The 14,148-nt window shown below is 44.1% G+C and overlaps 1 protein-coding gene across 1 annotated transcript in view; it reads right to left on the bottom strand.

Annotated features, from left to right (window-relative positions):
- Window positions 1–11,616: 11,616 nt before the first annotated feature.
- Window positions 11,617–14,148, bottom strand: part of AP3B1 (adaptor related protein complex 3 subunit beta 1) — a 315,994-nt gene continuing 313,462 nt past the window's right edge. The window contains exon 27 of the mRNA XM_066381706.1: window positions 11,617–12,338. Coding sequence (XP_066237803.1) covers window positions 12,185–12,338 — 154 coding nt within the window. The 3' untranslated portion in view covers window positions 11,617–12,184. The remainder of the gene's footprint in view (window positions 12,339–14,148) is intronic.

The following is a 14,148-nucleotide window of genomic DNA, read 5'->3' as shown; positions in this document are numbered from 1 at the left end:
CAGAGAAATTTTAATTTCATTATTACTATTGTTATAATCTGAGGGGTCTCCCAAGATGAAAATGTCAGTAGAAAAATAGGGTCCATCTGAGAAACTCATCTCACGGGCAATTTGGGGGCAAATATATATATTCTGCTTTATATAGTTTAGCACTAAAATGTATTTGAGCAATATCTAAGAACATGTCTATTTAATTTTAACCAATGGGTTATGGTGATCATCAAAAACCAAACACAATAAAAAGGAACAATATTTATGGCATTTTAAAGTCTATCCTATTATTGGTTAGTGCTCCCCTCAATTGTTTAACTGCAATTGGTTCCACTTTCTCAGTGTGGATGATTTTTATACATCCGAGTTAAAAAATAATGCTGCTTGCAAGTGAAAAGTTAAAGACCAAGACAAGGTCTATTAAAATAATATTATACTTTTTTATTCCCTGTAGTTATTTTGTCAATTACTAATTATTTCCCTTTTCCCATGCAACAAAATAGAAGCCATAAAGTCTTTGATTTAATGAAAACTTCCTTAGCAAATAGATCCTTCAACCCTGCTGAAGGCTTGTAGATAATTTATCTACCTCAGCAGGCAATGACCTTTTGTGAATCGTGAGTCATTCTTCACTCCTAATGAGATGGGTCCAGATGCCCTCCCACCCTCGGAATGGCCCCTCCCTCCACCTGCCCCCAACTTCTCTGAGGTGGGCTGTGATTAGTCACTGCACAAGGAGCCGGCTCCTGATGGAAGCCCCTCCTCTTTACACTCTGTCCTTAAGTTGGCTTAACACTGAATGATCTCTAAAAGACCTCAAGGAAAAAAGGGTGAGGTGTGGGAGTGGTCAAAAGAAGTCTCAGTATTGTTGGGAAGTAGGAATACGCCGCTAGTGCCTGCAGAAGCCTCACTGCCTGCTCACTCCGAACCAGTCATGGAGGAAAGAGCTGGGCACTCAGAATACGCACTGGGCTCTGATTCAGCAGCATAGTGCAGTGCAACCTGAGAGCCAGGAGTGGTCCTGCGGTCGCTGGTGGTTTGAATAGACTCTGATGTGTACATGTATTTGTAAATTGTATACAGGTACTGCTGATTGTGCAATATATTATATACCTGTATGATATCATGCACATGTATTAACTACTTCATGTATTATAAATACATACATAGAAAATTATGTATTACTGTATGTGCATACGTATTACTGTCCTGTACCAATAGTATATTAAGTGTATTACAAAACAAATACAACCACAGAAGAAACATGAGATCAATAATAAAGATGAGTATCGGTTTAAACAATTTTTCCCTGTTCACTTCTGGATCTTTTTATAAACCTTTCTGCTTTCTGGAGGTCCAAAGAGAGAAGAACTAATACTTACCTGGCAGGGGAGATACCATGATCACAAAGAGAGAAGAGCGATGTTTGTTTTGGTCCAAAATAGATCACTACGGTGGCCATAGTGGCAGTGCTGGGAGCGGGGGCCTCGCAACCCTCCATGTCACACCTGCTCCCCTGCAATGTCTGAGGCGGAGCGTGGAGACCAGTAACTCTTCCCCTCACCCCACCTCATCCCGTCCCTGCGATGTTTTCCATGCAATTTCTTCCAGAATGTTGAATGAGTCCATCTTCCAAACAGGTGGATGGTTTAGAAACAGCGCTGTGGCCGGGAGGAGCCGGCACAGGCCCTTGCAGGAGGCCGGCACAGGCGACCCTCCTCTGGCCAAAATTGCAAATTCCAGACTGTGGGCTGGGGCAGGAGTGTGTGTCTGGGGGTAACACAGGGGGGAACTTGTCTTTCTCACTGAAAGGCCAGACTGTGGGCTGGGGCAGGAGTGTGTGTCTGGGGGTAACACAGGGGGGAACTTGTCTTTCTCACTGAAAGGCCAGACTGTGGGCTGGGGCAGGAGTGTGTGTACGGGGGTGACACAGGGGGGAACTTGTCTTTCTCACTGAAAGGCCAGACTGTGGGCTGGGGCAGGAGTGTGTGTACGGGGGTGACACAGGGGGGAACTTGTCTTTCTCTCTGAAAGGCCAGACTGTGGGCTGGGGCAGGAGTGTGTGTACGGGGGTGACACAGGGGGGAACTTGTCTTTCTCACTGAAAGGTCAGACTGTGGGCTGGGGCAGGAGTGTGTGTCTGGGGGTAACACAGGGGGGAACTTGTCTTTCTCTCTGAAAGGCCAGACTGTGGGCTGGGGCAGGAGTGTGTGTCTGGGGGTAACACAGGGGGGAACTTGTCTTTCTCACTGAAAGGCCAGACTGTGGGCTGGGGCAGGAGTGTGTGTACGGGGGTGACACAGGGGGGAACTTGTCTTTCTCACTGAAAGGCCAGACTGTGGGCTGGGGCAGGAGTGTGTGTACGGGGGTGACACAGGGGGGAACTTGTCTGGCCAGACTGTGGGCTGGGGCAGGAGTGTGTGTATGGGGGTAACACAGGGGGGAACTTGTCTTTCTCACTGAAAGGCCAGACTGTGGGCTGGGGCAAAAGCTCACCAGCTTGGACCCAAGGTTGCTGGATCGAGCAAGGGGTTACTCGGTCTGCTGAAGGCCCACAGTCAAGGCACATATGAGAAAGCAATCAATGAACAACTAAGGTGTCGCAACAAAAAACTAATGATTGATGCTTCTCATCTCTCTCCATTCCTGTCTATCTCTATCTATCCCTCTCTCTGCCCCTGAAAATAAATAAATAAATAAATAGGCCCTGGCCGTTTGGCTCAGTGGTACAGCGTCGGCTTAGCGTGCAGGAGTCCCGGGTTCGACTCCTGGCCAGGGCACACAGGAGAAGCGCCCATCTGCTTCTCCACCCCCCCTCCTTCCTCTCTGTCTCTCTCTTCCCCTCTCGCAGCCAAGGCTCCATTGGAGCAAAGTTGGCCCGGGCGCTGAGGATGGCTCTGTGGCCTCTGCCTCAGGTGCTGGAATGGCTCTGATTGTGGCAGAGCGATGCCCCGGATGGGCAGAGCATCGCCCCCTGGTGGGCATGCCGGGTGGATCCTGGTTGGGCACATGCGGGGGTCTGTCTGACTGCCTCCCCATTTCCAACTTCGGAAAAATACAAAAAGGAAAATAAATAAATAAATAAATAAAATCTAATGTGAAAATTATTTTCCATTACTCTGACACTAAAGCTAACACATTTGGAATTATATATATATATATATATTATTATTATTTTTTGGACTGTTTCTTTTCTTTTTAAATTGCCTTCCGTGGGTTCACTCAAGTACAAAGTAAGTGAGTAGAGAAAGGTCAATTTATGACTAGGATTTTTAAACCATAATTGCCTCTCTGGGCTTCTACTGAAGAAGGGTTGAGGGTTTTTGTAGGATACCAAATAAACACCTGAGAAGATATGTTCTCCCCCAAATCCAGAGTGGGGTCATGATACCATGGACAGGAACAGGAAGTGGGAATCTCCTCTGAGCCAGAACACAGCACAGTGCCTCCACAAGGAGATGGCATTATTGGAATACAAAGACATATAGCTCCTTCTCTCAAAGAGTTTCAGTGTTTTGGGGAGAGAACAGCTTAACAACGTAAGAACTGCTTTGTTCATCTCTGGAAGGGTAAGAAGAGGACGCTGTCCCGTGAGCTGCTAGCCCTGAGTTGGACTTGCAGGCATTCAGCACAAGCACTGGCACTGTTTCCAGCCTCCAGCAAGACCTTACTAGAACATGGGTGGTGTCTCAGGGAGTCAGGGCCTCGTCACTGGCAGATTAACACCAGAAAAGGGACTCTGCTAGGGAAATGCACAGCCAGCAGTTCTTCTGACCTTCCCTTACTAAAAGGTCAGAGAGAAATCAGAGGTGGTCTTTCACTGCTACCTTCACCTGGGGACATTCCATCAGGATAAGATGTGCGCCTTGCAGACGCAGGACCAGGCAGTGTGTGCAGGGGTAACGTGGAGTTGAGGGGCTCCGAGGACTGTCTGGTGGGGAGTACGGCTGTGCATGTGCTCAGCTGAAGCTACCATCTAGGGCCTAGGCTATGCGAAAGCCAAGTGGGCAACAAGGATGGTTCAGAGACGCGCGGAGAGCAACGGCTGCTGGCAGCAGCGTCAATACTCTCCCTCTGAGCGCTAATTACATTATTAAGCAAACAGACCAACACAGGGTCTGTGGGATGGAAACATGTATTTAGGATCCAGTCGCTCTTCACTTGGCTGTAAATAATCCTGAGACACAGTTCTTTCCAAACAAAGCGGGCACTTTCCTTAATTGCTCTTTACTTTCTAAGTTTGAGAAAGGGGAGCACTGTTTCCGTGCCCGCCCTGCTAGGAGAAGCTGGACTCTGCACGTTCAGTGCTACTTGGCTCTCCATTTCTGAGAACGGCAGTCAGAGCAGCCACCATCTCCCCAGAGGTGCAGGACAGAAGGCACAAGAAACAGCAGTGGCCACGTGCATTTTCTTAGCTGCAAATAGCATGCACTTGCTTACTAGACCTTTGCGATACACAAGAACCCATACTCCTCTGATTTACTTAAATCCCATCGAAAGAGGTGGGTGTAAACACAGGATTAAAAGAAACCAGGAATAACATAGGAGTTGTATGCAATGGGAATAAATTTGTTTTGTTTTTTTGTTGTTGTATTTTTATCTGAGAGGAGCTTGCAGAAGGAATTGTGCAGAAGGCTGAGCCAGCCGGGTGAACGGCAGAGAGAATAGAGGCTATTTGAATACTGATGTGGCCCTCACTTTCTTCCATTTCCATTAATGACATGCTCATCAAGGGCAAACAATGGGACCGGCTGCTGGCGCCTGTCACAGTGTGTGGGTGCTGGGATGCCAGGCTGTCATCCCCGGGCTGCATTTAGAGACCTGCACGCTAATAAGAAGTGCTCTGTGCCGTCAATGGAGACAGGTGCTTCCGCGGCTGGGACATGCTCCATTCCCTTCCCCCTGAAATCCTCCTCTCCTGGCCCCCCTGACACACCATGAAATGCACAAATTAACAGCCCCATCATGTTGGGCTGCTGCTGCCTGTGGTGAAAGCAGAAAATCAAGTTGTCACCCAGGGTGCAGTGATAAAGCCACAGCCTCATTTCTCTGTTGGTGCCCTATAATAGCAAATGCCAGACAGCTGGATGGATGGGAGGCTTTAGATTAAGGCTCTGATGCACGCTGGCTAGAGAATTAGTAGTTGTTGTTTCCATGCAGATATTCTGTTCAAAACAAACATCTGGAGAAAGCAAAGTTTCCTAAAGCAGAAATGCCACTTGCTTCTTCTGGAATCAATGAAAACAGCTCAAAGAGAGTGGCATTTCCTTAAAAAAGAAAGAAAAAGAAAAAAGAAAAGAAACAACAACAAAAAACCCATAGTCAGTTTCCAACCGTAAATTTGCTTAGAACTTTGTCAGGAACTTAGAGCTAGGTGAAGGTTGAAAAGTCAGCCGAGGCTGGTGCCAAGACCAATCTTGATGCCGAGAACACTTCTTGGGTCCAGAGTCTTGCGCTACTTAGGCCTCTCCAGCAATTCCTCCCTCTCCTGACAGCAGACTCTCTCTCACTCTGGAGTGTCTGGACTCCACTGAGCAGTCTGCTTCAAGCTGCCCCAAACCCCAGACCATTCCACTGCTCACTACACCTCTTCATGGATTGGAGCTGCTTCTCAGGAAATGACAGATACTAATAGCCCTGCCTTCCTGGCACCATGCCGGATCGACTCTAAGTGTCCAGTGGCCTGGCCTGCCCTGGGGTGACATGGCCAAGAGTGCAAAGCCAAGAACTGGAGGGGCCTGAGCCCTTCAGACTCCAAGGAATTTAATGACATAATGGCCTGAGAATTTCAACATAAAACAGGAAGAGCAACTAACGAAACTTATAACATAAAACCCCCCTCCTGTCATTTTTATAGTAACAGTAAAACACTTTATTGAATTTATGAGCTACATAATGACTATGAAGAATGTAACCTGAATTAGAACCAACTCGGAAGTATAATGTCAACTATAAACCCTTTTCTAGTGCCCCGTCCCTTCAGCTTTTTCTGTCCTCTTCCTTTCAACCAAGGAACATTGCTTTCTGTAGACTTACGCCCGAGACAGAGTTCAGAACACGCTAATAAATCCTGACTCTTCCTCCACAGCTCCACAGCAGACAAACCGCCAGGTGTAAGACACTCTCTTGGGGTGACCATTCCCTTTCAAAGCCTCAGAGCCATTAAAATGTATTTTAGGAAAGAAACTAGTTTGCCTTTTCTTTCCATAAAGCCTGTCAAATCAAGAGGCTCTCTGGGGATATATACATCAGGTATTTCAGTATCTGTAACTCCACATTGTGATGGCCTTTCCCAAATAGAAACCACAACCCCTTAGAAGTTTATGAAAAGCACTCTCTGGAAAGGATCCTGTGCGGGGGTGGTCTGGTTCCTAACGGCTGGAGAGTGGGGTGGAGGATGCAGCTCACTGGGCTAAGCAAGCAGCAAGCTCGGCTGTTTTCTGTTTCTGTTTTACTCTCTAAGTCTTCTGTTCCCCAAGGATTTTTCTGGAGGGGTAATAAAATAAAATGGGTGAAACAAAGCTGTAAGCCAGTTAAGTCTGAAAGACATGTCATCTCATCTAAAAGGAGGAAACGGACCATTTCCATGCCCGAGGCTGACAGCCCCGCATGAGGAGCAATAGTGCTATTCCATTTGATTTATAGAATAATGGGGTGACAAATGATGACAAAAATAAACTTTTACTGCACTGAACTGCTCCTTTATTTATGAAATTTGGCCAAGTAGTGAAATCTTTTATCTGCAAGTTGTAACACGGAGTGGGAACGAGCGATTATGGTGTGGTAATAGTAATCCGGCGATGGAGGCCGAGTCAGTTGGAAATGGATTGAGGTAAAATAACTACTGCACCATGATAAATGTGAACAGCGCTTTGCTGACAGCTGATCTAACAGGTGTTCATAACAACTCTATAAGAGGGTTTATTTATGACCAGCCACAGCCGCTGCACTGTAAATCAACTCCAGCAGCTGCACACCGCCGAAACCAAGTCCCTGATGGAGGAGCTGTGTGAGAGCCCAAAGAACACCATTCACTCCAGAATCTTAATCATCAAATAACATTTTTTTAGGTAATTATACCACAGCACAGAAATCATAATTACTTTCAATTAGAAAACTGAGCTGTCCATAATTTTGTTTACAAAATATTTTTATTTAGGCCCTATGGTTTCGACGAGGCCTGAGCAAAGTGGAGGCTCTGGGGTCAAGGGAGCGTGCCCGTGGGAGATGGCACTCTCAGTGTGATGCCAGCAGGAGGTCTTCCATGGAGACCTCATTTTTTAAGGCTCAAAAATCAAACTTTAAGTTGGGAGTATATCTGGTTTCCTCCGAAGTTCCACATGAGCCTCCCTTAGGTGCCGTGTTTGAGTTCACAACTTACTCTTTGTTGTCATTCCTAACTTGACACACAGCTCATTAAGAAAGGGAAATAAGCATACAACAATGAATTCACTAGTTATAGGGTTTAAATGAGGCTGAGGTGCCTACCTCTATATAACCTTTCCTAGCTATTTTGCAAATGCAGAACTCAACATTTTTCTTTTTGTAGGCATGGCCTTAATAATTCCTTACTGTTATCCATGAAGATGGTTGGCCCTGCCATAAGACAGGAGTCCTCATTCAATACATTGCTTAAAAACACACACACAGACACACACAATGTGATTCTTACACTGCATGAGAAGATACTATTTTTGAGAGGGGAAGTCAGAATCCTAATTGGGGTATAATTTGAGTTATTACTTCTTCCTTCTCTTCCTCCCAAATTCCGATACGTTCCCCTAGCGACACTGCCCTTGCCTCCGTCCAGGACAGCGGGCGAGAAGGGAGGGCGGGGGAGGCTCCCTGTCCTCTTCAGGCACCTCGCGGCATCGGCAGTCTTTAAGGCTGACATGATTGAGACCACTGGCAAAAATACCTACTGGTTAGGTTTTCTAAACATCTGTAGATCTCAGAATAAAGATTCTTCTACAATTAACCCTGAACCTTTGGTGTCTCTGGCCCCCAAGTTTTTAGATGAGAAACTAGTATCTCAGAATGGCACTAAAAACAGTGTGCATTCCATTGTAATGATTCCATGTTTGATTTCTGAGGACTTGGGGTCTTCAGAGTACATAATTACTAAACCAAATAGGAACTACATTACAAGTGACTATGTATATAAAACTGGCTCGAGAGGACAAACATGAGATTAGAAATTTCAGCATCATTTCAACTCACAATTGCCTAACCAGTGCCTACTACCAATAGAATTTCACGTTCTTTAGCTACTTTGACTGTAAGTCCAAAAAGACTCATTTTAGGATCTTCAGTGGCATAGGAAATAACTAAAATCCTGACGGAAAAGATATCTAAAACTGGCTTACAAGTAGGAGTAAAACCAATGAAGTCTGCTTCTCCTGGTCTCTAATACAGTGGTTCCCAACCCCTTTTCCTGCCTCCATCCTGTTTACAGTGCAGCATAGCCCCACCTGTAATAGCCCAACCATTTGCTTCTCCTGTAAATACCAGAGACCACTGGGTAACGATTTGGGGGATGGCTTAGGGGAGAGAGAGAGAGACTGTGTGATCAGGAAAAGAGAAGAAATGAGGGCAAGGAAGGAAAAGGGAAACATCATTTTTTGGTGTGTGGGCAATGTTGCTTTCTGTACAAAGGTATTTAAAACACATTTTAAGATACAGCCTCAATTGAGACCAATATACTCTTCCTTTTCTGACTCCTGGAAACTCTCTTTTCTAAATGCCACCCTACTTTTAAGATCTACCTACCTTTGTTGTCTCAGTTAAATCTTATCAAACATCTCCAACCCAATGATCACACCTTCCCCTAAACTCAACAGCTCTTATTGGTGTGATTGGACAATTAATCATATTAATCATGCAATCCCTTCATAATGTTTCCCAGAAAGCATTTCAGCTTTCAAACAGCTATGTTCTAAGTTTGCTGGTCAAGTGATATATAGAATCTAAAACAATTACACACGATGGTTAACTTTTAGGTCAGATCTTAAAATTCTGCTTACTCTATAACAGTGGTCCCCGACCTTTTTTGGGCCACGGACCGGTTTAATGTCAGAAAATATTTTCACGGACCAGCCTTCAGGGTGGGATGGATAAATGTATCATGTGACCGAGACAAGTGTCAAGAGTGAGTCTTAGACGGATGTAACAGAGGGAATCTGGTCATTTTAAAAAAATAAAACATCATTCAGACTTAAATATAAATAAAATGGAAATAATGTAAGTTATTTATTCTTTCTCTGTGGACCGGTACCAAATGACCCACGGACAGGTACTGGTCCCCGGCCCGGGGTTTGGGGACCACAGCTCTATAATACAGGTGAAAGCTGATAGACAAATAGAAAGTAATGTTACTACCTGACCAGGCGGTGATGCAGTGGATAGAGGGTCAGAGGATCCAGATTCGAAACCCCGAGGTCGCTGGCTTGAGCATGGGCTCACCAGCTTGAGTATGGGATCATAGATACGATCCCATGGTAACTGGCTTGAGCCCAAGGTCACCGGATTGACTGAAGCACCCTGGTCAAGGCACGTAGGAGAAGCAATCAATGAACAACTAAGGTGCCACAAAACAATCCTTCTCATCTTTCTCCCTTCCTGTCTGCATGTCCCTATCTGTCCCTCTCTCTGTCTCTGTCACACAAAAAAGGTAATGTTACCAAAAGAAGAAGAGAAGAAAGCTTTCATATAGTTGTACTGAATGCTGTTTGTCAGGAAGTAACATAAAGAAAAGAGATGGAGACTGTGTAGATTAAAAAAACCTTCTGGTCCATCTAATGGCATAATATTCTATTAAACATAATATCCATTCATTCAAGACTACAATATTATCATAAACTTGATTTTTTTCCTCTAAATATCTCAAGAAGACAGTAAAAGTAATCACAAAAACTTCCTGAGCTAACTGATCAAGTTGGAAAGCAGAAGTGAAAGAGAAAGAAGGTTAAAAAGAAATAAAGAAATACACGATGAGAAAGTAATTGTCTTTCAATGAACCCACCTTCAGTTGATGGAAGAACAGAAGGAATGTGTGCCCAGTAGGGGTGGGTCTGGTCCGGCTGCCTGTGTGAGGCGGGCAGAGCTGGAGGTGAGGAGGTGGGCGCAGGTCTCGGGGGGCTGCCTGGCATACTGGCACCTGAAGCAAGTGGGCTTGCGGCCGGGGGTATTAGTATACAAGCAAAGTCTGCTTGCACACGGTTTGCTCACTAACTTAGCAAACCCCTCATTGTCATTTCTTCTCTGAATTAAACTGTACATTTCTTGGGTGTAGAGAGTGTATCTCCTATTTTGCCATACCCCTGACAAGAGTGGCTGAAGTTCTTTACAGTCCACAGTGGATGCAGTCTTTATACAGAAAGGAAATAATAGGGCTCTGTTCATTCTGTATTATAACATGGGGCTCCCCTTCTTGAGACTTGTTTAGAGGTTCTAGCAGGGGAGCACAGCTACTCGTATACCCTTGACTAAAGAACGGTCCTCTCCTCTAGCGGGGAAGATCGTCCTCTTCGACCGAGCGCGCAGCTTCGGGAGGGACGCACATGGAGCAGTGAGGGAGGAAGGGGACACCCGCCTAGCCAGCCAGATCAGCCGAATCAACCCTGGCGATCAGTGGGGTGACAGATGTCGCAGCCAGATCGCCCTCACATCCGGGGCTCCCCTTCTTATGTGAAAATTAGTTTTAAATAAAGTTCTCTATAAAATCAAAAAGATGACAGAGAGGGACCTGCAAGGTGAAAGCTCAGGTTTACCCTTAGCTGGTCTAACCTTTTCCTTTTAACTCTCTCCTTATGTTATTCATTCTAGATTCTTGTCTTCTCTAAGAGTCATTTCTAAATTCTTAACAACAGAAACACAGATTACAAGGGCAAAGTTTTTGGAAATTATTATAAAGTTACCCAAATGTTTGCAAACAGTCATCAGGAAGGGCAAGTATCTAGTATTTTAATTTAATAAATTTGTGGTTATACTCTCTTCAGAAAAAAAAAACTCCTTTTCTTATAATAAATAAAGCAAATGTTTTGTGATACTAAAAATGAGGCTGTCTTAATACACTATGAGAGCCATTCTACAAGATTGGTGTACATAAAATGTCCCATTAAGTAGACATTAAAATGAAAAAATATAGCTAGAATTAAGAATTCAACATTGACTAACTCGACTCAATGGAACAATTTAAAGATAATCATGGAGGATGATAAAGTTAAAGGATATATGAGGCCAGGAACTCTGAATAATTGTACAGAAAACCCCCAAAACCCAAACTTGAAACTTGGGACTTTGGTCATTTTTCTAATTGCACTTATGTGAAAAATATTTTAATGATATTAAGGTATTGATATTAAAGTCATTTCAATTGTTCGCATACTACATTATATTACTGATTTAATATAGATTTTAAATCTAAGTTAGCAGCCCAGGATATTATCTGATGCAAAAGCAAAGTCTATTAACAGAGTGAGAAAAACGACCCATTTGAAAGTGGTTTTTCTTTCACTAAACTCCATTGTTTCTCTGCATAATGTAACACTCAAAATATTTACTTTAGAATAAAGCACACGAACTTCAAGATTATAAACAAGTTCTCATTAAAACTGCAAAGACAAATGCTCTTCACATGCTAGTTTATTCACTGTATTACTCAGAGATAATTTCATGATGACAGTTTTCAATAACAGATTACAATACCAGCAAATTCACAGAACAAAATTCTGCAGACTGTTGTTTTGGCATTTAATTCTAAAAAGTATGCTATCCACTTTCACATGTCAAGCTGAAAGGCCAATTAAACTATTTGTAGGGTAATTTTTGCTTACTGTGGGAAGGAAGATGATTTCCAATGAACTTTAAACACCCAATTCATGTCCATCATTGTTGAAAAGCAGGAAGATGAGAAGGACAGAAGTAGCAGGACAGAGAAAACGCCACATGGATTCGGGAGTTGAGATAACTGACAGTAAAATGTATGTTCTTTGGTTAGCAAAGCGAAAAGGGGGAAAGTATTGCATACATGATAGATACACACTCGCATTCTAAAGCAGGAGACAAGAATGTCAGGAGTGTACTCTTCCCCCACTGCCAGATGGAAAGGCTATTATTATAAATGAAAGGCAGCAGTAGTGGATGCCAGGCACTTTTGTTGTGTGCCAGATTCTGAAGTCCAGATGTAAGCAGGTTACCCCTGGGACAGGACAGGCTTCAGCTCCCGCAGCAGAACAGAACCAATCACAGTTTTCTCAGTGTTTATGATAAGCTGAGCTGTGGGGCCTTCCTTGAGTTCCACTGTGACTAGCATCAGTGACCCACTGTGCACAGTTTTAGCTGCAAACCTGTTAAAAAGAGAGAAAGAAAACCTTTTACCATAAGGAGGAAAAAGGAGACAGCATAAATTTAAATAGGTTTAAAATAATTTTTTTCTGGGCTTGCCTGGTCAAGGCACATATGGGAGTTGATGCTTCCAGCTCCTCCCCCACTTCTCTCTCTCTGTCTCTCCCCCCCCCCCCCGTCTCTCCCTCTCCTCTCTAAAAAAATGAATAAAAAATCAAATAAAATAAATTAAAAAAAAAATTTTCTGACCTGTGGTGGCGCAGTAGATAAAGCATCAACCTGGAAACGCTGAGGTTGCCGGTTCAAAACCCTGGGCTTGCCTGGTCAAGGCACATATGGGAGTTGATGCTTCCTGCTCCTCCCCCCTCCCCTCTCTATAATGAATAAATAAAATCTTATATAAAAATAAAATTAGAAAAAAAAAACTTAAAAAAAAATATTTTTTTTCTTCAATAATTTACTACAGGTTCCCTACTGCCAAAAACCCAAAGCCGCCCTGGCTGGTTGGCTCAGCGGTAGAGCGTCGGCCTAGCGTGCGGAGGACTCGGGTTCGATTCCCGGCCAGGGCACACAGGAGAAGCGCCCATTTGCTTCTCCACCCCTCCACCGTGCTTTCCTCTCTGTCTCTCTCTTCCCCTCCCGCAGCCAAGGCTCCATTGGAGCAAAGATGGCCCGGGCGCTGGGGATGGCTCCTTGGCCTCTGCCCCAGGCGCTAGAGTGGCTCTGGTCGCAACATGGCGACGCCCCAGAGGGGCAGAGCGTCGCCCCCTGGTGGGCAGAGCGTCGCCCCTGGTGGGCGTGCCGGGTGGATCCCGGTCGGGCGCATGCGGGAGTCTGTCTGACTGTCTCTCCCTGTTTCCAGCGTCAGAAAAAATGGAAAAAAACAAACAAACAAACAAAAAAACCCAAAGCCAAGCATTATTCTGAAAAAAACAATGAACTGCCGAGCACCATGCTTACCACAAGCAGGTAATTTTAGTGCATCTTTAGAACAGAACAGGAAAAGGAAATCCATTGTACTATTAGTTTTAATAACAGATGCATGTGAATAACTTTCCAGTCCTATAAATTGGAAATCATTCATTTCATTTGATACTTTAACATTTCACCATGCATTGGGCCACTTAAAATAAACCACTATATTTTTTATTTTAAAAACATGTTAAGAAAAGGTACCTTTCTCAAAGAGCTTGAATTTTTAATTCCTCATATCTGAAAGTGATTATGCAAAGAGTTAGATGATTAATGTGCATTATAAAACTCTTCAAGTTTCAATGAATTCAAATGTGATGAAGTATTCATAATGTTAATGATAAAGTAACAAAATCATGTGACAGCCAAGTGCAACACCACACTCTTTCCCTCTTTTTAAATTTTTTACATGTTCAGAACATTAGATACTTCTTTTCTGCTTTAGACTAAAGGAAACTTAAGGTTTCAGGCTCCATTACTAAATTCCAAGACATGAAGAACCTACTAATTACATGGAATTAAAAGCAAAACTAGCCTTTTAAGCACTACAATTCACTGAAAAGCTGTTGGAGGCACAATGAACTTCTGTCAATCCTGCTAATTCATTCTGCATGCACAGTTGAGCCCCAGAGACGTGGAGGAAGAGGACAGTACCCTCCTAAGCCTCCACTTTCCACAGGGAGCGTGTTCCACACATTTTTCGGGGGGAGGGGATCTGATTGCAAGGATGACTGGAGAAAAACAAAGTTGTGGCGCAGGAGCTTTTGAAAACACTAACAAGTGTAGAGCAGGTCTGTGACCTGCTGTGACCCCACTTTGCAGGGCCAATCCCCTTTCCCC

This window comes from Saccopteryx leptura, chromosome 4 (assembly GCF_036850995.1).
Source record: "Saccopteryx leptura isolate mSacLep1 chromosome 4, mSacLep1_pri_phased_curated, whole genome shotgun sequence".
In the NCBI taxonomy this organism is placed as follows: Eukaryota; Metazoa; Chordata; class Mammalia; order Chiroptera; family Emballonuridae; genus Saccopteryx; species Saccopteryx leptura.
Note: the sequence above shows the minus strand (reverse complement) of the source record. Positions and strands in the feature narration are given on the sequence as shown.